At 48.4% G+C, this 23,933-nt stretch overlaps 1 protein-coding gene across 1 annotated transcript in view; it reads right to left on the bottom strand.

The window, feature by feature from the left end:
- Positions 1–23,933, bottom strand: part of CIT (citron rho-interacting serine/threonine kinase) — a 159,611-nt gene that overhangs the window by 45,822 nt on the left and 89,856 nt on the right. The window contains exons 17-22 of the mRNA XM_049787776.1: positions 21,209–21,304; positions 14,863–14,979; positions 13,209–13,318; positions 11,091–11,265; positions 8,906–9,103; positions 220–273 (exon numbers count right to left, since the gene is read on the bottom strand). Coding sequence (XP_049643733.1) covers positions 220–273; positions 8,906–9,103; positions 11,091–11,265; positions 13,209–13,318; positions 14,863–14,979; positions 21,209–21,304 — 750 coding nt within the window. The remainder of the gene's footprint in view (positions 1–219; positions 274–8,905; positions 9,104–11,090; positions 11,266–13,208; positions 13,319–14,862; positions 14,980–21,208; positions 21,305–23,933) is intronic.

Below are 23,933 nucleotides of genomic sequence, written 5' to 3'. Positions count from 1 at the left end.
GAGGTTCTGCTGTTCCAAGGGCCATCCCCCTAAAATACAGACTGGTCCTGAGGCTTCTTTGCAATTGCTAAGGCCCAACCAAACAGCCAGGACTAAGAAACAATCCAGTGCACGCTTTGAGACCCAAAGAGCGAATCAAGAACCTGCCCCCGGCCCCAAATCAGTCCGTGTCCTTCTCTGAAGGTCCCCCACTGAACCCCCTTTTGGAGGGATACTCACGGTACAGCTGTTACGAAGGGCGTCGAATTTGCGCTGGATTTCATCTCTGTGTGCCTGAAAGGGAAGAAGTTGATCATGAATGGTTTAATTGGGCAGAAGCTGCCACAAGCTACAAGGAATTCCCAGAAATCGAGGGAAGAGATATTTTTTTTTCTCTGACGGCAAGAAAGAAGCCGTAGCAGCCACCAGCATCTGGGCTTCAAAGCACTAAATAATCATACAGCATTCGGGACATGAGAAACAGTTACCAGCACATTGGAGGCCATGATAATAATATGGGAAAATTTTTTCTTCCCCTTTAATTGTTGGATTCCCTGTTCTTCATTTTTTCTTCTTCTCAACCTATTTTTTTTGGGGGGAGGGGGTTGGGGCACACCTGGCAGCACTCAGAAATCACTCCTAGCAGGCTCAGGGGACCTTATGAGATGCCAGGGATTGAACTCGTGTCCGTCGTGGGTCGGCAGCTTGCAAGGCAAACATCCTACCGCTGTGCTATCGCTCTGGCCCCCATGAGTTTTTCTAACAGAAAAGAAAAGTGCTATGAATCCAATGATGGCAGATTTCCATCCAGGTGATGACAAAACCATACACAGCTATGATTGTTATGATGTATCTTGGTTTCAGACACACCAGACTCAGTGAATACAGTATAGACATTCTCCTGTATGAGAATGCAAAGTGAAATCTAATTTTTTTTTGGTAAAATCTATTTTCTGCTCGGTACTGGCCGAATTATTTTTTTTTTGAGAACTCTTGAGTAGCACAACTGAGGGGGAAAGTGCCCCAGGATGAAGGCAGGAAGGTAGAAGAGCGCCGGCTCTTGAAGAGTCCAACACTTGTTCCAAGGCAATTCACAAGAAGGCCCTAAAGATTCTCAGAATGAGACGGTGGTTCTGTGGGAAGCAGAGATCAAAATAGGACAAGGAGCAGGAAACCTTTGCGGACAACAGCCACTGTTGTCCCTGCTGTCCCATGTCTCTTCCAGGTGGAGGTAGGGGATGAGTCCCAGAGCAGATGTGGGGAGACAGATGATGTGTGGGAGGGGGAAAGGGCAGACTGAGGCCTCAAATCCTTTTTGGGGGGTGGGAGGCATTCAGCAGTTACTCCTGGCTCTGTACTCAGAAATCACTCCTGACAGGCTCGGGGGACTATATGGGATGCTGAGGATCGAACCCTGGTCCATTCTAGGTTGGCCACATACAAGGCAAAAGCCCTTACCACTGTGCTATCACTTAGGCCCCTGAGGCCTCTACTCTTTAGCTATTGAAGCCTGAAGAATTTAGTGCAGGGCTGAGGCAAAAATGGCCCCTCTCTAAAAACAAAAACACCAAATGTCTGGGTAGGTAAGGGACTTGCCTTGCTTGCATGCAGCCAACCCAAGTTAATCCTTGCATTTCATATGGGCCCCAAGTGCAAAAGCAGGAGTAACCCCTGAGCACCACTGGGTATGACACAAAAACTCGGTGGAGGCGGTTAAAAAAAATCCAAAACAATATAAAAAAACAACCAACCATTTTACGGTTATTGAATCAATCTGGTAAAGAAAATTTATAAAACTTGGGCCAAAACAATAGCATAGTAGGTATGGCATTTGCCTTGCACACAGCCAACCTAGGTTCGATCATAGGCATCCCATATGGTTCCCTGAGCTTGCCAAGAGTGATTTCTGAGAATAGAGGCAGGAGTAACCCCCTTAGCATTCACAAATGTGTCCCCCCAAACAAACAAAAACAAACAAAATTGATAAAACTGGGCTGGTGGGATCAGAGAGATAGCACAACAGTAGGGTGTTTGCCTTGCATGAGGCCAATCCAGGACAGACCTGGGTTCGATTCTCAGCATCCCATATGGTCCCCCAGCCTGCCAGTAGCGATTTTTGAGAGCAGAGGCAGGAGGAACCTCTAACTGCCCCCGGGTGTCGCCCAAAAAAAACAGAAAAAATTTCAAGACACCTACTTAGTTTCTTTGACATAATTGTAAAACACACACAAAAAGCAAAGGTCACAGAATGGTACATTAAGGACAGTAAGATACACAAGACAAACTCTGAACCCACGAGATGAAATACTGGAGCTCTCTTTAGGTAACCAATGCTATAAAAATAAAAAGTCATATTTTTAAACATTTGAGAACCCCAGGGGCCAGAGCAATAGTATAGCAAGTTAAGGCGTTTGCCCCACTCATGGCTGACCTGGGTTCTATTCCCAACATCCCCTCTGTTCCTCCAAGCACCTCCACTGGTGATTCCTTAGTGCAGAGCCAGGAATAAGCCTGAACATCACCAGTTATGGTCTATAAGCCAAAGAATAAAGAAACAAACAAACAAATAAATTTAAAAAAGAAAAACTAATGAAAATGCTAAAGAGCCTTGGTTCATGTGAATTCAACATGTGAAATAAAACAGATTTTGCCCACAAAAGTTCACTCTGAAATAATAACAATGCTATTATTCAATGTCAATATGCACTATTAACACAGTGGAAATTGTCAAATGATCTCTCAGCATTGTCATGAAAACCACCCAACCCTGTGGAAAGATACTTCGGGATCCAGAGAAGCACAAAGATAAAAATAAAATACAATAAACATAAATTAAGCCAGACAGTGAAACATTTGGATCCAGAGAACCACTAACTTTGGGGGAGGGTACCAACATGCTACCCACCTCGGAGGCTAGAAGGCTAAAGACATCTTCTCTGTGATGCCTTCCTTAATTTTTATCTGTTTTGGGGCCCACCCAGCTGGGCTCAGAGGATGTGGGAAATCTTAGGAATGCCAGGGATATGGGGGTGTGTGTGTATGTGTGTGTGTGTGTGTGTGTGTGTGTGTGTGTGTGTGAGAGAGAGAGAGAGAGAGAGAGAGAGAGAGAGAGAGAGAGAGAGAGAGAGAGAGAGAGAGAGAGAGAGAGAGAGAGAGAAAGAGAGAACGAACGTGTGGGGGTGAGGGTGTGCTTGGGATGCCAGGGATGGATGGATGTGTGTGTGTGTATATGTTTATTTTCACTGTTTGGCTTAATTTATTTTTATTTTATTTTTTGTTTGTTTTTTTTTCTGGGGGGGCGGGGGGAGAACCTAGTGGCACTTAGGGCTTACTCCTGACTCTGCATGCAGAAATCACTCCTATTTTTTATTTTAGTTTTTGGTTTGGAGCCATATCCGATAGTGCTCAGGGGTTACTCCTGGCTCTGCACTCAGAAATTGCTCCAGGCAGACAAGGGGGACCATATAAAGCTGCCAACAAGGTAAGTACCCTCCATGCTGTGCTTTTATTATTTAATTTTAATTATTGGTTTTGGGGTCACACCTGGATTACTCCTGGCTCTGCCCTCAGAAATTGCTCCTGGCAGGATTGGGGGAAGCATATGGGATGCTGCAGATCAAACGGGTTCATCCCGGGTCAGATGCATGCAAGGCAAATAGCCTACCGCTGTGCTAATGCTCTGGCCCCAGAAATCACTCCTCAAGGGTTTAGGGGACCCACTGGGATGGAACCTGGGTTGGCTGCGTGCAAGGCAAATGCCCTCCCTGCTGTGCCCTGCCTGTCTGGCTTCTTCGACACTCCAGGCTCATGCACGGCCTTTCACCCCCTTCCCTCAAGGAGACCTCTGGGTCCGGTTCATATCTGGGCTTTCATGCTGGCTGCTTACTAATTAAATCCAAAGTTTGATCTTCACAAAAGGGGGATAATGGAGCGTTGATGACCATGACTCAGAGGTCACAGCTTGGCTCCTGTTGAGGGAAAGCTGGTCACCAATTAGCATCTCTGGCTTTTCGATGCCTGATTATTCAACATTAATCCCTTTGACACCTCAGTCAAAGAACTCGAGGGCAGGGACAGGAAATAAGTTCTTGCAGCGCTGCTGGTGTATGGGGGTCCCATACAACACGGCGGTGCCATTGGGTGCCACTGGCATCGTGGCATGCCTGTGAGCTCGACCCCCATGCCCAGGGTCTCATAAGGAGCCTTGACAGCTCAGGTGGGAAAGTTTCCCCTTCCACCGACATCTACAAAACATCCAAGGTTGTCTATAACATCACCTGGAGGCAATCCTCTACCAGGGAAGACCCTACTGCTGCTCTGACATCAACCTACTCAAAAGAGACTTTCCTTAACACTGAGAAGACTTAACAACAACAATGACCTGCTTTCGGGACAGGTCTTTCTGTATTGCCCCTTAATTGTGAGGTGAAACTAGAGGATACTCCACATCAGCCTGACTTCAATGTAGGATGTACAGATTCCAAGATCTTTAATACAGAAACCTGATGCCAACAATAGAGACTGCGTGAAAAATAAAACTGTATTGGCACTACAGACAATGACTTGGATTGAATAGTTTGCCTGGAGCCTAGAGTTGGTCTTATGCCAGGAAACTTCAGGGGTAGGGTCTCCTTGTATTTAGACCAAGGCTTTTCCTTTACATGTCCCCCATATTTTGTGGGCCTATGCAAACAATATTTGCCACTCTAACACCGTTTTTACTGTGTTCTTTTGACTCTAACCCTTAAAAAAAAAACCTTAAACTTTTGATGTTAACTTAAACTAATATGCATGTGCATGAAAATATAAAAAAACATCTATGCCTTCAACGTTTAAGAAGTCACATAAATCTCATGGCTTTAGATTGCTTTGTGTACTGCTAAAAAATGTTGTAATGTACTACAAAAAGGGGGACTTGTGGACAAAGTAATTGTACATGGATTCTGCCTTATGAGTTCTGCCTTATTTTTCTTAATGTTCTTTGACTGTAAGTTCAATATTTAGGCGTCAGCAAGGGGATTTCTTTTGAGAACTCTGTTTATGGGCGATTGTCCTTCCACTGTAACTTTACCTTCTCTTTGCATCATTGTTTTCATAATTAAAAATAAAAAAATTTAAAAAAAATTTTCCACTTCCACCAAGAGACAATGGAGCTTCTCAAAAGCAGGACTGGGGGCCAGAGAGATAGCACAGTAGTAGGGTGTTTGCCTTGCACACAGTCAACCAGAGATGGCATCCCATAGGGTCCCCCGAGCCTGCCAGGAGATTACTGAGCACAAAGCCAGGCGTTACGTAACCCCTGAGCATCGCCGGGTGTGGCCCCAAAACCAAAAACCAAAATCAAAAGCAGGACTTGTAGGGCAAATCTGAACCTCCGGAGTTGGTCTCAGCCTTCACTTCTTCACAGATTTTGAGAGGTTTTTAGAGAATTTCTAGGCCAGGCCAAGTGGCAGGGAGGGCAGAGTTGGGGGTGGAGAAGGAGGAGGAAGCGCTGGGAAGGGCAAGACCAACTAGGCGACAGCTCCGTCCCAGTTAGGAAATGTGCCTTAAAGTCGAACAATAATAGCCCTTTTGGCTTTTACCGACAAAACTGACAGCTGTGACACCTACTTACTGGTGTCCTAGGACATCATTTTGGCTCCAGCCAATTTCGCCTGATTGATGCTTAGAGTCAGGTCTGACTTGGGCCTTCGACAAGGAGTGAGCAAGTCAAAGCCCTGAATTTGTGGGGTGTCTCTCTCTCTCTCTTTTCTCTGTGTCTCTTCTGTCTCCTTTCTCCCTCTCCCTTCCTCTCCCTTTCCCTTCCTCATCTTCCATCCCTTGGGCCACAACTGGTAGTGCTCTGGGTTTACTCCTTGGCTCTGCATTCAGGATCACTCCTTGTTTCTTTAGTTTTGTCTTGTTCTGTTTTGGGGCCAACCCAGGCGGTGTTCAAGGGTTACTCCTGGCTCTTCAATCAGAAATTGCTCCTGGCAAGCTTGGTGGACTATATGAAGATCGAACCCAGGTTTGTCCCGGGTTGACTGCAAGCAAAGCAAACAAACACCCTACTGCTGTGCTATCTCTCCAGCTCCTCAGGGATCACTCCTAGTGGTGCTCGGAGAAACCATAAAAGGTACCAGGGCTCACACCCAGGTTGGCTGCATGGCAAGCATACTACCTCTCTGCATCCCCCCCCCAAGGGGGGGAATCCCTTCTTTAGAACAAAAGTCAACCAAGCCTCTCGGGCAAAATCACGCACATGGGACATCGAAGGGAAGAGAGGAGAGGGAAAATGCCGAGCCTCAGGAGTAAGCGGATGCTAGCAACATCCTTTGTGGGTCTCAGCTTCACTCAGGAAGGTCTCAGCTTTTCACCCAAGGGCTGCCTGAATGGGGCACTTCCTTCGGCCACCTCCTTCGACTGTCCCCTGGTTCCAGCACAGGTGGTCGAGCTCTAGTTTCCAGGGAAAGTTTCTTTCTTTATTGTTTTCTTTTATTTTCTAATATTCTTTTAGGCTCGGGGGACCATATGGGATGCTGGGATTCGAACCACTGTCCTTCTGCATGAAAGGCAAATGTCTTACCTCCAAGCTATATCTCCAACCCTTATTTTCTTCTTTCTCTTTCTTCCCTTCTTTCTCTCTCTCCCTCCCTCCATTCCTTTCTTTCATTTCCTCCTTTTATCTGCTTTTCTTTTTCTTTACTCCTTTCTTTCTGCCTTTCTCCTTCCTTCCTCTCTTTTTTCTATTCTTCAATTTCTTTCCCCCAACTCCTCTCCCTCTTTTCTTTTTCTTTCTCCCTCTTTCCCTCTCCCTTTCTTTTCTCCTTCCTTCCACTTTAGAGACTGATTAGAGAGCAGCAGCACCCACTCTTCTTTTATCCACATGGGCACAGTCAGTGCAAAGACAGCACCTTCCCTCCTGACACCAGCAGAGGAGAGGAGGTGAAACGTGTTTTCCAGTGCTCCAAAGTAAAAGGATTTGAGGGATCCCAGGCCAGTCATCCTGGGGTAGAGGAAGAGGCCAAGCACACAGTTTGAGGCACCCCAAGAGGGTGAGGAAGGATCTGACTGTAGGTGCCTCTTTTTTTTTTTGTTTTTGTTTTTGGGTCACACCTGGGAGTGCTCAGGGGTTATTCCTGGCTTTGTGCTCAGAAATTAACCCTGGCTGGCAGGCAGGCTCGGGAGACCATATGGAATGCCGAAATTCAAACCGCTGTCTGTCCTGTGTTGGTTGCATGCAATGCAAACACCTTACTGCTGTGCTATCACTCTGGTCCCAACTTTCATAAAAATTAATGACAAATGTCAATAAGTGTACATTTAAAAAAAATGGGCTCCTGAAACCCCAACAATAGGAGACAACATCCAAGAATAAAATTAAATTTTCTCAGGGCTAATGTGATAGTTCAGTGGATAGGGAACTTGCCTTGCATGAGGATGACCTGGGTTTGGTCCCCGGCACCCCCTATGGTCTCCCGAGCACCACCAGGAATGATCTTTAAGTACAGAGCCAGGAGTAACCCCTGAGCACCGCCAGGTGTGGCTCCAAAACAAAATTTTTAAATATTGGTTGTTTTCGCTCCTTCCTATTAAAGTGGACAAGTCACACACGCTCATTGTACATGGCTTGATCCAAGTCACCACCATCAGAGAGATGTTTGGAAATAGGGAACGTGTCCAAGATGAATCAGAACTGATGAGGAGCCCACGCAGGAACCTTCTTTTTTTTTTTTTTTTTTTTTTTGTTTTTGGGCCACACCCGGTAATGCTCAGGGATTACTCCTGGCTATGTGCTCAGAAGTTGCTCCTGGCTTGGGGGACCATATGGGACACCGGGGGATCGAACCGCGGTCCATCCAAGGCTAGCGCAGGCAAGGCAGGCACCTTACCTTTAGCGCCACCGCCTGGCCCCAGGAACCTTCTTTGAGATCAAACCAGACTCAATCAGCGGCATTGTGCCAGCCCACAGGAGAGGGCGCCCTGACCAGCAGGCCTGCATGTGCCCACCAGCCTGGCGGGTGCAGGTCGCTACTGTGAGGACTGGACAGTGGTATCACTAGTCATTAAACCCAATTCAGCTTTCTAAGCCCCAAGTCCATGTTCAACAAACCACCTTCCAAGAGAAGTGGGATATTTTTAATGCTTTTCCAGTTGGGCAAAATAAGCTAAGCTTTCAGAAAGAGCAGTAAAGCTGGGGCTGGAGCGACAGCACAGTGGTAAGACAAACGCACTGCACACGGCCGACTTGAGTTCAATCCCTGGCCCCCATAGGATCCCCCGAGTCTTCCAGGGGCAATTTCTGAGAGCAGGGCTAGGAGTAACCCCTGAGCGCCACCGGGTGTAACCCAATCCTCGAAAAAGAAAAGGAAAAGAAAAAAAGAAAAGAATGCCCATGTTTTTGCCGATTTTTTTGTCCAGTAAGTTTCTTGGGGGATTCTTGTCTTTCTCTCTTGAAGATTCCAAGTTTTTTGTTTGCTTGTTTTGGGGTCTCTCTCATGTTCCCTCTCCTGATCACTATTTTGTTCTTTTTTTTTTTTTTTGATGAGAGGGTTTGGATCAGACCCAATGCTCAGGGGTTACTTCTGGCTCTGCACTCAGGAAGCCCTCCTGGTGGATTCCGGAGACCAGATGGGATACAGAGGGATTGATCCTAGTCAGCCGCACACAGGGCCTACACCTTGCCCGCTAGACTCTCTCTCCAGGCCCTGAGATCTGAACATGAGGCCAAGTATTGTGTATGTAAACATTTTATGGGATTATTATGTCATGACCCTACCATGATCGGTGATTGTGCCCTACCCTAGGGTGTAACCTGGCATTCTGACCCCACCCTAGGGTGGTACCTGATTCTGCTTACACCATTGGGTGGTATTTGATCCCACCATTGGGTGGTACCGCAACAGCCAAGGTCCTTCCTATCAAGTGCCCAGTTCCAGAGGCCTACCGTGAGGGCCTGAATCTCCTCCTCGGCTTCTGCCGTGGTCTCCTCCAGCTCAGTCTTGGCCTGGCGCAGCTGGCTCTCGAGGGCAGCTCGGGCTGTCTGCAGGGCCGTCAGCTGAGACTCTCGCTCCTGCAGAGACAGCTGCAGCTCCGTGAGCTGGCGCTTCAGTTCCAGCTTCTGCTCCTCGTGCTCAAGGCTGACCTGCAGGGAAGAGGCCGGGGCAAGAAGGGCCAGCTGTAGTTGCTGTGCAACCCGAATCTGACACCTGGACACAGCCCTCAGCTGAGGGGCAGGGAGGGGTGCAGTGGGCCACAGGCCATGGTCAAAGTCACCAGGACAGGGGTGGAGTGATAGATAGCACAATGGGTAGGGCATTCGCCTTGCCTGCAGCTGACCCAGGTTCGATTCCCCAGCACCCCAAAGGGTTCCCTGAGCCTGCCGGGAGTGATTCCTGAGTACAGAGCCAGGAGGAACCCAAGTGCTGCAGGTTATGGCCCAAAAACAAAGAGCAGGGGTAAAAGTGATAGCACAACGGTAGGGTGTTTGCTTGCATGTGGCCGGTCCAGGAGAGACCCGGGTTCCATTCCCATATGGTCCCCCAAGCCTCCCAGGAGAGATTCCTGAGCACAGACCCAGAAGTAATCTCTGAACATGGCTGGATTTGATCCAAAAACAATAAAAATAAAAAAGTGATCAGAAGGAATATGAGAGAGAGAGAGAGAGAGAGAGAGAGAGAGAGAGAGAGAGAGAGAGAGAGAGAGAGAGAGAGAGAGAGAACAAGCGACTCTGTCATCGGGGCTCCCCTGTGCTTCTGCCAAACAGGGTCATTTCCTTTCCCCAAACTGCCTCCCCTATGCTGAGACTCCCCCAAAAATGACTCTCCCAGTGCCTAGGGACAATCACGGGAGCAACAGGCCCAGCAAGCCTGAAGCTGAGATGGGCCAGGAGACCTTGCTTGTCCCGTCATCCTGCAAGCCTCACCGCGCCTCGTCCCAACTCGGACAGGCAATGCTGTGTCCCGTTGGCTGCACATCACATAGGGCAGTGATGGCTAATCTTTTGAGCCCGAGTGCCCAAACTGCCGCACAAAACCAAAGAATTTCCTCAAAGTGCCAAGCATGTCAATTAAACCTTAATAACAAGATTTTAGCATCTAAAAACTCTATAAATTTTATAAATTTATTAATTGTGGACCTTCCCGTGTGCCAGCTGCAAGGCCTTTGCATGCCAGAGGTTCGCCATAGTGGGCCTAGGGGATCCCTGGCTCTGGCCTGGGAGGCGGCGGCACTGCTGGCTGGTCCGAGGGTGCAGGACCCCTGAGTGCACACCCCTGTGCACTAAGAGGAGGGAGTAGCCCTCCTGAAGGTGCCGTGCTGCTGTGAGACCCTAATCGAAAGAGCTAAATGAGGGATGGTTTGACTCCTCCAGGGGGCAGCCTTCCCCAGAAATGAGAAATTGTCTGGTTCATGTGAAGGAGGTGACAGTTTTCATTCCACAGAGGTGAAAGGAGGCCCTCTGCCCGAAGGGCCCGTGACAGTAGGCTGAGGTAATAAATTTCCTCTCCCCGAATCTTGCCCATTCTTGGCCTGGGAAATTAGGAACTTAGGAACATCAGGAATAGCCTTTTTTGTTTGTTTTTGTTTTGTTTTGTTTTGCTTTGCTTTGTTCTCTGGGCCCACACTTGGCGGCGCTCAGGGAATACTCCTGGTTCTATGCCCAGAAATCACTCCTGGCGGGCTTCGGGACCCTAAGGAATGCCAGGGATGGAACCCAGCCCCTAGAAAGATTTTTGTTTGTTTGTGTGCATACCCAGCAGCCTTCAGGGGTTACTTCTGTGCTCAGAAATCACCCCTGGCAGGCTTGGGGAACCATATGGGATGCCGGGAATCAAACCCAAGTCAGTCCCAGGTTGGTCGCGTGCAAGGCAAATGCTGTACTGCTACATTATCTCTCTAGCCCCTAGAAAGTTTAATTTTGGGGAGTATAGAACCCCTCTCTCTGTAAATGGGGTACCGCCTAGCTCACAAACCATTCAAGAATGCCACACAGACCCCTTCTGTGCATGCAGTGGGTCGGACTTGAGATTGATAAGACAGTATGATGTTGCTGATTTCTGTGGGTGTCCCCCCACCACCCATTCCCCAGAAAATCTCCTCAGAAGATTGCCCCCCTTCACACACTCTCTCACCTCTCGCAACCTTGTCTCCAGCTCCAGCAGCCGACTCTTGTCGCTGTGGTCCTGGTGGCTGATCTTCTCCAGCTGCTCCTCCAGCTTCCGGTTCTGGGCTTCCAGCTTCCCCGCCTGCGTTTCCAAGTAGAACTTCTGCTGCCTGAGCTCGGAAATCATCTCTTCCTGGGCCTTCCTGGAGGGGGTGATGGCAGGATCAGACTAAGCAGTATCAGGGTCTGCTTGGAAGCAAACCCCGAGGGGCCAGAAAGATGGCTCAGTGAGTAGGGCATTTGCCTTGGATCCGGGACAGGTGGTTCGATCCCCAGCATCCCATATGGTCCCCCAAGCTTGCCAGGAGCCATTTTTTAGTGCAGATTCAGGAGAAATCACCAGTATGGCCCCAAAACAGAAACGAAAACAAAAAAGGTGCTGGTCGCTCTTTACCTTCCCAAGAAGCTCAGATGTGGGACCCCCGTAAGGCTTAGGGCTTCAAGGGGTTGCAAGATATACCAGAGTTGCAAGATATACCAGAAAGTTTTGGATAGACCAAAATTTTCCTCTTGTTCTGTGGCAGGGAGTGGGAATGAACTTTTTTTTTTAAACTTGATTGATTGATTGATTGGTTTTTGGGCCATACCCAGTGGCACTCAGGGGTTACTCCAGACTCGGCACTCAGAAATTGCCCCTGGCAGGCTTGGGGGACCATATGGGAAGCTGGGAATCGAACCAGGTCCCTCCTGGGGCAGCTGTGTGCAAGGCAAATGCCCTACCACTACGCTTATCTTAAGCTCTGGAAACAGACTTTTTTTTTTTTTTTTTTTTGGTTTTTGGGCCACACCCTGTGACGCTCAGGGGTTACTCCTGGCTATGCGCTCAGAAGTTGCTCCTGGCTTCTTGGGGGACCATATGGGACGCCGGGGGATCGAACCACGGTCCGTCCTAGGCTAGCGCAGGCAAGGCAGGCACCTTACCTCCAGCGCCACCGCCCGGCCCCTGGAAACAGACTTCTTGAGAGCACAAGTGTGCCCTAAAAACTCATTAAAATAGGGGCCTTGGCAAGAAAGGGGGAATCAGGCTATTCTTTCTTTCTTCTGGAGGCTTCGCTCACTTCTCTCTACCCAACAGCTCCAAAGTCTCCACTCCCGGACTGACCCAAGGGCCAAAAGGCCGCTGGTTCACTGGATGAAATGAGTGGCAGTTGAATAAAGTCTCAAGGGGAGAGACAGACCCTCAAGTTGGGGATTCTCTGCATGAACCATTTAAGACTAAAGAGCTCCTGGAATAGAGAGTCCGGGCAGAACCCCAAACTTGGTCCCCAAGGCCTAACTTCATAGAAGGAACAGCCCAATTGGGTACCCCCAAATCACTTTGGGCTTAAGCACTGAGGGGAGGGGAGGGGAGAGTAGGGGAGGGGAAGGGAGAGGGGAGGGGAAAAGAAGAGAGGGGAGAGGAAGAGAGGGGAAGGGAGAGGAGGGGAAGGGGAAGGGAGAGGGGAGGGGAAAAGAAGAGAGGGGAGAGGAAGAGAGGGGAAGGGAGAGGAGGGGAGTGGAGAAGAGGGGAGATGAGAGAGAGAGTGTAAAGAGAGAGGAGAGAGAGGGAGAGAGAGAGAGAGACTCACTAGAGAGAGCAGAGCATGTAACCTGGTAGCAAGGGAAGCAAAAGAAAGGTCAGACCAGCCCACTGCTGGGAGGGGTCTGAAGTTGGTAATTAAAGCCTGGGGGAGCAGTGAAAGAGAGAGATTCAGCAAGAGGTTAGGTTGGGTGTAGAGAGGCAGTTTAGCTTAGAAGCCACACATGGTGGTTCGAGCCTTGTAATAAAGCTGTATGTCTCCTGGCTTTTACTGACTGCTTGTAAGTCTTTTCCTCGCTGTTATCCTGAACCCTCAGACCCGCCTGGCCAAAGAACGTCCTGGTCAAGAAAGGCCTCACCATCCATCCACCATGACCCAGCACCATCCAAGACTTTTATTAATTTAATTCAACAAGACCACACAGAACAGGGCCAAGGAAGTCCCCTAAGGGTCCAGGGCAGGGGCCTAGCAACCATGGGCATAACCTTGTTTTCCAGCTCCCTCAGGTTGGAATGGAGCACTTGGCCCTGAATCGTGTTGTGAGGAGTCAGAAATCGAAGACTTACATGTTCCTCTGGGTGAAGAGGCTGCTGTTGGCTGCCAGCTTATTGGCTTCTGACAATTCCACAATCCTCTGCTCCAGGGATCTGATCTTGGAATCCATGGCATTGATCATCTGAAACACAGGAGACCTTTTGGAATCTCACAGGTCCTTGACATGGGCTTGGTGGGACAGAGAAAAAGAGGAAGGCATGGATTTTCCAGTAATTTGAACAGAGATAACAAAAAGCCTCATGTAGTCTGGGCCCTAGGGGTTTGTTTTGTTTTGTTTTGTTCTGGTTTGTTTGTGAGCCATGCCTGCTTAGGGGACAAGGGTACAACCCCTAATCTGGTTGGCCTTGACAAGGCTGGCCTTTGGGATCAGAGATCTCCTCCCTCCCCACAGGCAATCAGCTCTATTATCCACATGTGGTGGGCTACATGCAAATTATAAGGACCAGGTTCTGTGGAATGAGGCCTGTTGCAGCCTAGAGCCTGAGTTTGCAGGTTCACAACTCTCACCAGCTGCCCCGTGGGCTGTTATTGTCTGTCATTCCTTCTCTCTCTTGCCTTGCCACTACTGTCCTTGAGTCTCAACGCAAAGTTTCCCATTTCATGACTCCCATGGCTAGGACTAAAAATAGAACTTTCTCCATTCCACCCCACCTGCCTTCCTGGGCCTTCTACTTCAAGCGTCTGCTGTGCAAAGTCTCGTGGGGGTTCTGATGGAGATGAACGGGCATCAGGGGTGCCCCTACGGGATGGGAAGGTTCTGGAACAGCTGCCTTGATGGGTTAGAAAGGCAGGAGGCTCTTATGTAAGAGACTACAGGGGGAAGATGGAGAGAGTTCCTGGAAACTTCTGTCAGAGCATTTTTTGGGGAGTTTCGGTTTTGGGGGCCACACCTGGTGATGCTTAGGGGTTATTCTTGGCTCTGCGCTCAGAAATCATTCCTGGCTTGGGGGACCATATGGGACACCGTGGTCTGCCCTGGGGCAGCCGTGTGCATGGCAAATGCCTTGCTGCTGTGCCATCGTTTTGTTTGTTTGTTTGTTTTGTTTTTTTTTTTTTGGTGTTTGGGTCACATTTGGCAGCACTCAGGGGTCACTCCTGGCTCTAGGCTCAGAAATTGCTCCTGACAGGCTCAGAAGACCATATGGGATGCCGGGATTTGAATCACCGTCCTTCTGCATACAAGGCAAATGCCCTACCTCCATGCTATCTCTCCGGCCCCCTGCGCCATCACATCAGGGCATTTTAAAGGACAGGACAGGATCCTAGCTGACAAACCAGTGAGTTATCTCTGAGACACAATTGAGGGCTGGAGAGAGCAGAGAGCACAGCGGGTAGAGGGTATCAGCCTCTTTGGAGTCTATCCCGGCCCCACACTATGGTCTTCTTTGAGTCCTGCCAGGAGCAATCCTGAACTCTGAGCCGGGAGCAAACCCTGAACACCCAAGGTATAGCCCCCAAATAAATGAGCAAACAAACAAAAACAACTTGAAAGGCCATACTGGCCACTGAGAACTGTCACGGCCCTCTGCTTCTAGTAGAGGCACAATGGAGTGCAGAGGGTTCGAGGGACTTTCTGGAAAGTCTAATGAGGCCACTGGAACAGCCTCTCATCACCACGTGGGAGTGGGGGTATCCTGGCATGACTCAGCCCCTCCTTGTACCCACCGCCTTCTGCTCGCTGAGGATCTTGCCCTTCTCATGGGCCTCCTCTTCATGTCTCTGCATCATGTTCTCCAGGGTCTCCTTATCCGCCAGGTCTTTCTTGATCTGACTGTCCAACACCTGAGGAAAACAAAAGAGATATGTGTCCATCCGTCCATCCATCTGTCTGTCCAGATTGGAAAAAAATTGAGCAGGTAAGGAGGGAAGGAGGATGAGACAAAGAATGCGTGCCCTGACCCCTAGAATAAATAATAAAATTAAAAATTAAAAAACAGAAGTGGATGAAAGAAAGGGGAGGCCACACCTCTGAACACAGTGACCAAGAGAAGGAAGTCCAGGATCCACTAGGATAAGACTTCTAAGAAGTCATGGATCAGGAGCCAGAGTGAAAGCAAAACGGTAGAATATTTTCCTTGCATGCAGCTGACCCAAGACAGACCGTGGTTCAAATCCCAGAATCCCACAGGGTCCCCCAAGCCTGCCAGGGGCAATTTCTGAGTGCAGAGCCAGGAGTAAGCACTGTCTGGTGTGACTCAGAACCAAAAAAAAAAAAAAAAAAGGTCAAGGGTCACCATCAAGGAACATGGTGCCCCAAGACCAAGAACCAACATTAACCAACATTAACACAAACAGAGAGATCCCAATATAGAGGCAGAGAGTGGGGCTGGGCTCTGGCAGGAAAGAGTAAAAGAATCCCTCTGGAGGAGGGAGGACATCTGCCTTGCATGTGGTTGACCCGGATTCAATCTCCAGGATCCCACATGTTTCCCCCCCCTAACCCCCGCAACCTGCCAGAAGCAATTTCTGAGCACAGAGCCAGGAGTATGGACAGAGGGACCAACTAGGAGCAGAAGACTGGGGAAGGCTGTGTGGCCAAGGCCGACGTTCAGGTGGGCCAGGGACAGAAAGATTCTAGCCCAATTGGAAGAAGCTATCCTCTTCCTCCATTTTCTTCTCTGTTTTGGCTAAAAACATAACCCCTGACACCTTCCTTGGAGGTCCGGAGGAGTCAGGGAAGGAGAGAAAGCACATGGTCTCCCCTGAGACTGAGAACACCACAGGAAGGACCTAATGTTCTCACAGAACAAGAAAGCATGAAAACGAAGCAGTCAGGACACCATGGCTAGATGGAATGTTTCGTCAGGCACACACAGCCACTAGGTCCCTCCCTCTAGTGACTCCAATAGGCCTCTGAAGTCAGGGAGGCTCAAAGAATTGGGGTCACAGGTGGAACAAAGACCTGTCTTGTCCAAAATGGCAACTGGGAAGGGGGCCTTTGTCCGTGCAAAAAAGAGCCCATCCTCGGGGAGGGGGTCTGCAGTTTGATACAGAAAGGAGAGAACAGATTTCAAAGCAGCTTTAAACCAGAGCTTGCCGGTGGCAGAAACAGGAGAGTTGGCAGAGCGAGCGGAACAAAAGGTGAAGGCTGGGGTCGGTCGGGTAGGAGGGACGCGGGCTCTGAGTCTAAAATTATGAACTAGAAAGGGCTGGAATCTAGGCTAGGATCAGAACCGGGGCTGACAGCAATGGCCGGAGAGAGGCCGAAATGAGACATGCAAGGCAGACAAGCCAAAAAGAAGATTCCAGGAGGGAAGACGGAAGGAGACAAATAGATCTTTCCCTGACAGATGTTGTAGGGTCTGGAAAAGGCTATCCTGCCAGAAGGCAGCATGGGGGCTTAACCTCTAGCTTTGCATATGGTTCCCCAAGCACCACCAGGAGTGACCCCTGAGTGGGATGGAGACCTCAGCTCAATAATAAAATGTATAAAGGCATCAGACGCACAATATCATGCCCTACTTAAAAAAAAAAAGGCAAGAAGACACAACATAAAGGGCTGTCGCGATAGCACAGAGGTAGGGCATTTGCCTTGCACGCAGCCGACCTGGGACAGATCCAGGCTTGATTCCCGGCATCCCACATGGTTCCCTGAGCCTGCCAGGAGTCTTCCCTGAGCACTGGCAAGTGTGACCAAAAAAACTAAATAAGTAAATATTTTGGGGCTGGAGTGATAGCTTAGCATAGGGCATTTGCCGTGCACAGAGCCAACCTGGGACAGACCCAGGTTTAATTCCTGGCACCCCATATGGTCCCCCAAGCTTTCCAGGAGCAATTTCTGAATGCAGAGCCAGGAATAACCCCTGAGCGCCACTGGGAATGGCCCCCAAAACCAAAAATAACAAATAAATAAAAGAAAACACAACATAAAACAAGGCCCTTGTAAGGTTCTTGTAACACGGTGCATGCTCAGACTAATTCTGCTTCAACTACACTCCGAATCAGACAATGACATGGGCCGGAGAGAACCACCTCCTCCCAAGAATGGACCCACCTTGGCTTCGATAGGATTCAAGTCAGCAGAAGAACAAACAAACATAAGCCATCAGATGGGCGAAGCAAAGAGTTGAGGGGACGGAGTTGAGCGTCTTGTACTGAGGCAGGAGATAGAGGCTGGGAACAGCAGGCAAGCGAGGGTGAGAGCCTGGCATGTGGCCCACCATGGATCAATCCCTGGAGCACGGGGCCTGACCTCTGCCCAGTGGGACCCTGTTGGGCCCCGTCACCAAAGGGCCAGAACAGCACCACATCCTGGGGTGCTAGGAATCCAGAATCCCAGAACCACTGGCCTGGTAGGTGAGATATCACCAGGAGACCTCCAGACCTCCTGATGAGAGACACCACCACCAACCCCCACCAAAGACAAGAGTAAAATGGCTTTTTGGCAAGAGAACACAATCCATCGTCCTGTTCAGAGAAAGGTCTTACTGAGGGTCATTTTCATGTGAAAGGGGCCAGAAGCTTCCTGTGTACATTCTCATGATTTCTTATTTTACTTGTGGGTGCTCGGGGCTTACTCCTGGCTCTATGCTTGGGAAATAGATCCTGAGGAAGGTCAAGGATCGAACCCAGGTCAGCTGCGTGCAAGCACCTTACTTGTTATACTATCACTTTGTCCTCATTCCCGCTCGAAGATGAATGGTGAAATGCCATCACAATTCAGACCAAGAAAACTGAGCAAAGACTACAATGAGCAAAGAAGGGGTCTTGGTTTGTTTTTTTGGGTCACAGTGGCAGCATTCAGGGGTTACGCCTAGCTCTGCACTCAGGAATCAATCACTCCCGTAAGTGCTCAGGGGACTCTATGGGAGGCCAGGGATCAAACCCGGGACAGCCACAAGTGTGCAAGGCATGCACTCTCCCTTACTGTGCTTTCTCTCCCAGTTTCCAACTCATGGAAACATTTTAAGGTCATTTCTGAGTTGTCTCCCTATTTCTTTCAATGGAAAACAACCAGAAGTGACTCTGGGAATACAAGGAGGTGTAGCATGCCTCACAGAAGTGATGTCACATGTGGTCAGAGGCACGCATGATCTTTGAGACTTGAGGAATCCAACCAAGTCTGTAACAAGACCATCACACAAGTCAGAGATGCTGATGTGAAACTCCTGGCTCTGCACTCAGGAATCACTCCTGGAAGCCTTGGCAGACCATATGGGATGCTGGGTATCGAACCTGGGTCTGCTGTGTGCAAGGCAAGCGCCCTACCCACTGCACTCTCTCTCCAGCCCCGAAAAACATGATGTGATTTTTCTCAAAGGGGAAAAAAAAAAGAGAAGACTGGCAATCACTTTGGGTACTTTAAAACTAAGAATAAAACTGAAATAATAACTTAAAAAACTGAGATGAGAAGTCAGAGCACTACAGCATTTGCCTTGCACAAATGGGACGAGCCCAGGTTCGATCCCTGACATCCTATATGGTCCCCTGAGCCTGCCAGAAGTGATTTTTAAGCGAAGAGCCAGGAGTAGCCCAAGCACTGCCGGGTGTGACCCAAAAATTAATAAATTTAAAAAATCATGAATAAAATTAAAAAAAAAAAAGTAACACATAAGTGCTGTGGGTGTGGCCCAGAAACCAAATAAAAACCCAAAATAACAAAAACTGAGATGATACTTGTGACCGACCCGGGACCAACCCAAGTTCAATCTCCGGCATCCCACATGATCTCCTCAAGCCTGCCAGGAGCAATTTCTGAGTGCAGAGCCAGGAGGAATCCCTGAGCACCAACAGGTGTGACCCAAAAACAAAAACAAAAAGAAGTCCCAGCCTGAGACACCACCACAGATCACACGCCTGTGGTGATTTGGAGCCTTCAGGAATCCTCAGGAATCAGGGAGCCAGGAAGGACATGATGAGGAGCCAAGTGAGTGGAAAAGAAGCAGAGCCTGAGAAACTTCCAGCACTGCAGTTACAAGACACAGATCATAAAGCAACCATGTTTAGTGTGCAGAAACAGCAGAGAAATGCCTGAAAATGTGGCAGGGAGAAGAGCAGAGACCCTTAAGTCACCCAGAGTATGTTTCGCCTTTTCATACCTGCAAGTCACAGCTGCTGAAAACCACCATGTTAAAGCTTAAACATCTCTTGCACAGAACAAGAAATATGTCAACCTATTGGCTGGTCCACCAGACAGGCCGTTAAAACCATAGATCCAGTAAATGAGAAAAGATTTCAAATAGGATGTCTAGTATAAAAGGTAGCTGCCATCAGTTTAAAATTTCACTGGCTGGGGCCAGAGTAGTAGCACAGTAGTAAGGAGTTTGCCTTGCACACGGCTGACCTAGGAAGGACGTGGGTTTGATCCCCAGCATCCCATTGGGTCCCCCCAGCCTGCCAGGAGAAGTTTCTGAGTGCAGAACTAGGAGGAACCTCTGAGCACCACCAGGTGTGGGCCGCCCCCCCCCCTCAATTTTTTTTTCATTGGCTGTGAATTACATAGGCAAGAATTCAATCAAACTAGAAATCTAATCAAAACCTATCCAAAATACAGTGCCAAATGGAAGATTATGAAAAAGGGCTGGACTGAAAGTGACCCCACAACCACCACATTAAATCCTCAGAAGGGGAAGAAATAATCTTTGAAATATAACAAACCATAATTTTCCAGAACAAATACCAACATATTCAACATCATATTGAACCAATATTGTTAAAATTAAGTCTATAAAAAAATACACATTCAGGCACATCAAGGTAAAGCTTCAGAAAATTAAGCTGTTGCAAAAAAAAGTAAAGCAGGCAAAGGAGAAGAATTGAATTTCTTCCCCGGAAGTAGCTCATTAGGACGAAAGCTGACTCCTGGAATGATACCTTCAAGGTGAGTTGGAAGTTAAGCGCAAATTCAGAATTCCATCCCCAGCCAAGGCATTTGTCAAGGATTAAGGTGAAAGGTCCAGTCAGAGAGAGGGAGTCTGCCTGAAGGCAGCCACTGAAGAGAGTCGTCAGGAAGACACTTCCAATGAAAGGGAAAGGATCCTAGGTCTGAGCTGGGGAAGGGACATTTAACACAAAGAATAGAGTGAAGCTGTCACTAAATTTAAATGATCATGAAATAAGAATTTTTTGGGGGGAGGGTGTTGAGCATACCCAGCAGAGCTCAGGGGTTATTCCTGACCGTGTGCTCAGAAATCACCCCTGGCAGGCTCTGGGACCATATGGGATGCAGGGAATCGAACCCAGGTCCGTCCCAGGTTGGCCACATGCAAGGCAAAAGCCCTACCTGTGCTATTGCTCCAGCCCCCAAAGAAATTATTTTGAAGATATAACTGACATCCAATGTCATTCTCTCAAATTATTTTAAAAAAGGGGAGGGGCTGGGGTTATCTTTTATTGAGGAGAAATGGATTTTGAGCTTCATTTGGCTCTGCGCTCAGGAATCACTCCTGGTGGGCTCATGGGACCATATGGGATGCTAGGGATCAAACCTGAGTTGAATACATGCCAGGCAAATACCCTACCACTTTGGGGGACCCTTCCCCAAAAGTTTTCTTTATGTTTTTTGGGGGGTAATGTTTTGAACCATATGGGATGCTGGGGATCGAACCTGGGTCCGTCCTGGGTCAGCCGTGTGCAAGGCAAATGCCCTACTGCTGTGCTATCTTTCTGGCCCAAAAAAAGCTTTCTTAACTCCAAGTATCTGAACCTGCAGATGGATCACCCACCCCCAAACCTCCCACCCTGGCTTTTGAATCATTCGCCCAGATCCATCACTTCATTTAACAGAAAAAGCAGCCCAGGGGCAGGCGAGGTGGCGCTAGAGGTAAGGTGTCTGCCTTGCAAGCGCTAGCCAAGGAAGGACCTCGGTTCGATTCCCCGGTATCCCATATGGTCCCCCCAAGCCAGGGGCAGTTTCTGAGCGCTGAGCCAGGAGTAACCCCTGAGCATCAAACGGGTGTGGCCTGAAAAAGAAAAACACACACACACACGCACACACACAAAAGCAGCCCAGAGCACTGGAAAAGAAGATGGGGAGATGCAGCAGCTGAGGGAAGGCCTCAGAACATCTTACTTTGATCTTCTCCTCATAGTGCTGCTCCTTCTGTTTCAGGTGGACCTCCAGGTGCTGGGCCGAGACCTGGGCCTCCCGGTGCTTCTCTTCCAGCTCCTGGACACAAAGAACAGAGACATCAGGTGTGCAGAGGGTGGGACAGACCCAAAGTGATTGAGACAGCTCAAGAGTGTCCCGGGTACAGGCAGCTGCATTCCTAGTGCTCTTGGGGAGGGAACTGGGCTTTGGCCAGCTGAGGAGACACACACACACACACACACACCTTGACTTAGTGTGATGGCTAAACATATTCTGTAGGGGCTGGAGAGATAGCACAGCAGTAGGACTTTTCCCTTGCATGCAGCTGACCTGGGAGGGAACCTGGTTCCATTCCTGACATCCCATATGGTCCCCTGAGCATTGCTAGGAGGACTTTCTGGGTGCAGAGCCAGGAGTAGACCCTGAGCACTGTGGGTGGGGTGTGGCCCCCCAAAAATAAAAAAATAATAATAAAGTAAAATAAAATCCTGCATTTTTCCCACTAGCAAATTGATAACTCAAGAATAGCAAAAATTACAATTTAAAGGTTGAGAGTTTTGAATGGTACACTGAACTGTGTTCAATTTAAGATTCTTTTTAACTGGGTGATATGCACAGGAAGTAGAAATTGAGAGATGTTCACAAAATGTTTATATGATACAAGATTAATGAGAAGAAAGCAAAACATAAAACACACTGATAATGACACTCACGTGAGTGCAGGATGAAAAGAGAATTTGGAGTAATAAAAATAGCTCCAATATAATGTTCTTTTCCCTCATTAAATTTTTTTCTCTTTAAATAAAATTGTATTCATTTGAAAATTATACCAATTCATTTGTGCGCTGAAGAGGCAGCATTCAATACACGGAAACAGTCTATAAATGCGGCTAACCTCGTCGACGTGAATTCTGATGAATTTGGATCCATTAGTTAATTACTAATATCAAAAGTCATTACTCCAAGTTTTCATCTTTTCATCGTATTAGGAAATTTTCCTTTGAAGTAGAAGTAATTACGAGAAGCTGGAAGAATGAGAAGATTATACAGGATATAGCCATAAAATAGAGATGGGGGGTGAGAAATGACATTCACATTCACATGCACAGAAAATGGTCCTGATTAGGCTTATTGAAAGTCTGGTCTGCTTTGGGCCTGAGATTATTCCATTTTCAGGCCAGGTGCTTCGCTCTCCTGCAAGCTAACAGATGTGGACTTGAAAAGCGGAAATCCAAAAAGAATTTTAATTAATAAAAACAGACTTCAAGGGCTTTGTGTGGAGAAAGGGTTTCCCATTCCCACCCAGACCCCCCGCAATATCTTTCTTAAAATCGAAAGCAACTCTGTTCTACTCAAAATTCCAATGATTAGGGTTTTATTTATTTATTTATTTTTGGTTTTGGGGTCACACCCAGCGGTGCTCTGGGGTTACTCCTGGCTCTGTGCTCAGAAATCACTTCTGGCAGGTATGGGGGGACCATATGGGATGCCAGGATTCGACTGCATGCAAGGCAAACGCCTTTCTGCTGTGCTATCTCTCCAGCCCCATGATTAGGGTTTTAATAGTTCTTTCCAGGGGCCGAAGAAATAGCATGGATGTAGGGCATTTGCCTTGCATGCAGAAGGACGGTGGTTCGAATCCCAGCATGCCATATGTTCCCCTGAGCCTGCCAGGAGTGATTTCTGAGCGTAGAGCCAGGAGTAACCCGAGTGCTGCCAGGTGTGACTCCCTCCAAAAAAAACAAAAAACAACAACAACAACAAAAATACTTGCTAGTCTCTTCTGGAAAGAACTTTTTTTTTTTTTTTTTTTTTTTTTGGATTTTTGGGTCACACCTGGCAGTGCTCAGGGATGACTCCTGGCTCTACACTCAGAAATCACTCCTGGCAGGCTCGGGGGACCATTTGGGATGCCAGGATTAGAACCACCATCCTTCTGCATGCAAGGCAAACACCCTACCTCCATGCTACCTCTCCGGCCCAATATTTTTTTAAGTGTATTTTTAAAACTTTATTAATTGATTGGTTGTTGGGCCACAGCCATCGGTACTCAGGGGTTACTCCTGGCTCTGCGCTCAGAAATCACCCCCAGCAGGCTGGGGGAGTATATGGGATACCAGGAATCAAACTGGGTCCCTCCCGGGTCGGCCACATGCAAGGCAAACACCCTACTGCTGTGCTATGGCTCTGGCCCCCTAGCAAATATTTTAAACCAAGAGACACACTGGGATCTGTTTCCAAGTGGCACCGTCCTGGAATGGCACCAAGGCCTGTTAACTTTCCCCGAGCCCAAGAATAGAGTTCTCAAGTGGGAGACCTTCTGCTAAGCATCGTCATGCTTACAAAGGCTCACAAAGGCTCGGGTGACAAGCCGGGCTCAGACAAAGGCGTCCTGCTCCCTCCCCCTCAATGCTAGAACTCCATCAATTATCTATCAATCACCTTACTGGGCTTTGACCCTCTACATGCAGAGCAAGGATGGGAATCAGGATGTCAAGATGAGCCCAAACCTCAGCTGGCTGAGGACCAACCACTAAAAGGTCAAAGGTCTGGTCTAACCGCGAATGAGGGGGTGACAAAACAGAATTCGAGGTGGAGACGTCCGTATCCCTCTGGCTTCACAAATATCAAGAACAGGGAGTCTGCAGGCAAGCAGGTCGTCTAGAAACTGGCTCCTTGGTGGCCTGGCATTTTATGTTATCATTGC

The sequence above is a fragment of the Suncus etruscus genome, chromosome 15 (genome assembly GCF_024139225.1).
Source record: "Suncus etruscus isolate mSunEtr1 chromosome 15, mSunEtr1.pri.cur, whole genome shotgun sequence".
Lineage (NCBI taxonomy): Eukaryota > Metazoa > Chordata > Mammalia > Eulipotyphla > Soricidae > Suncus > Suncus etruscus.
Note: the sequence above shows the minus strand (reverse complement) of the source record. Positions and strands in the feature narration are given on the sequence as shown.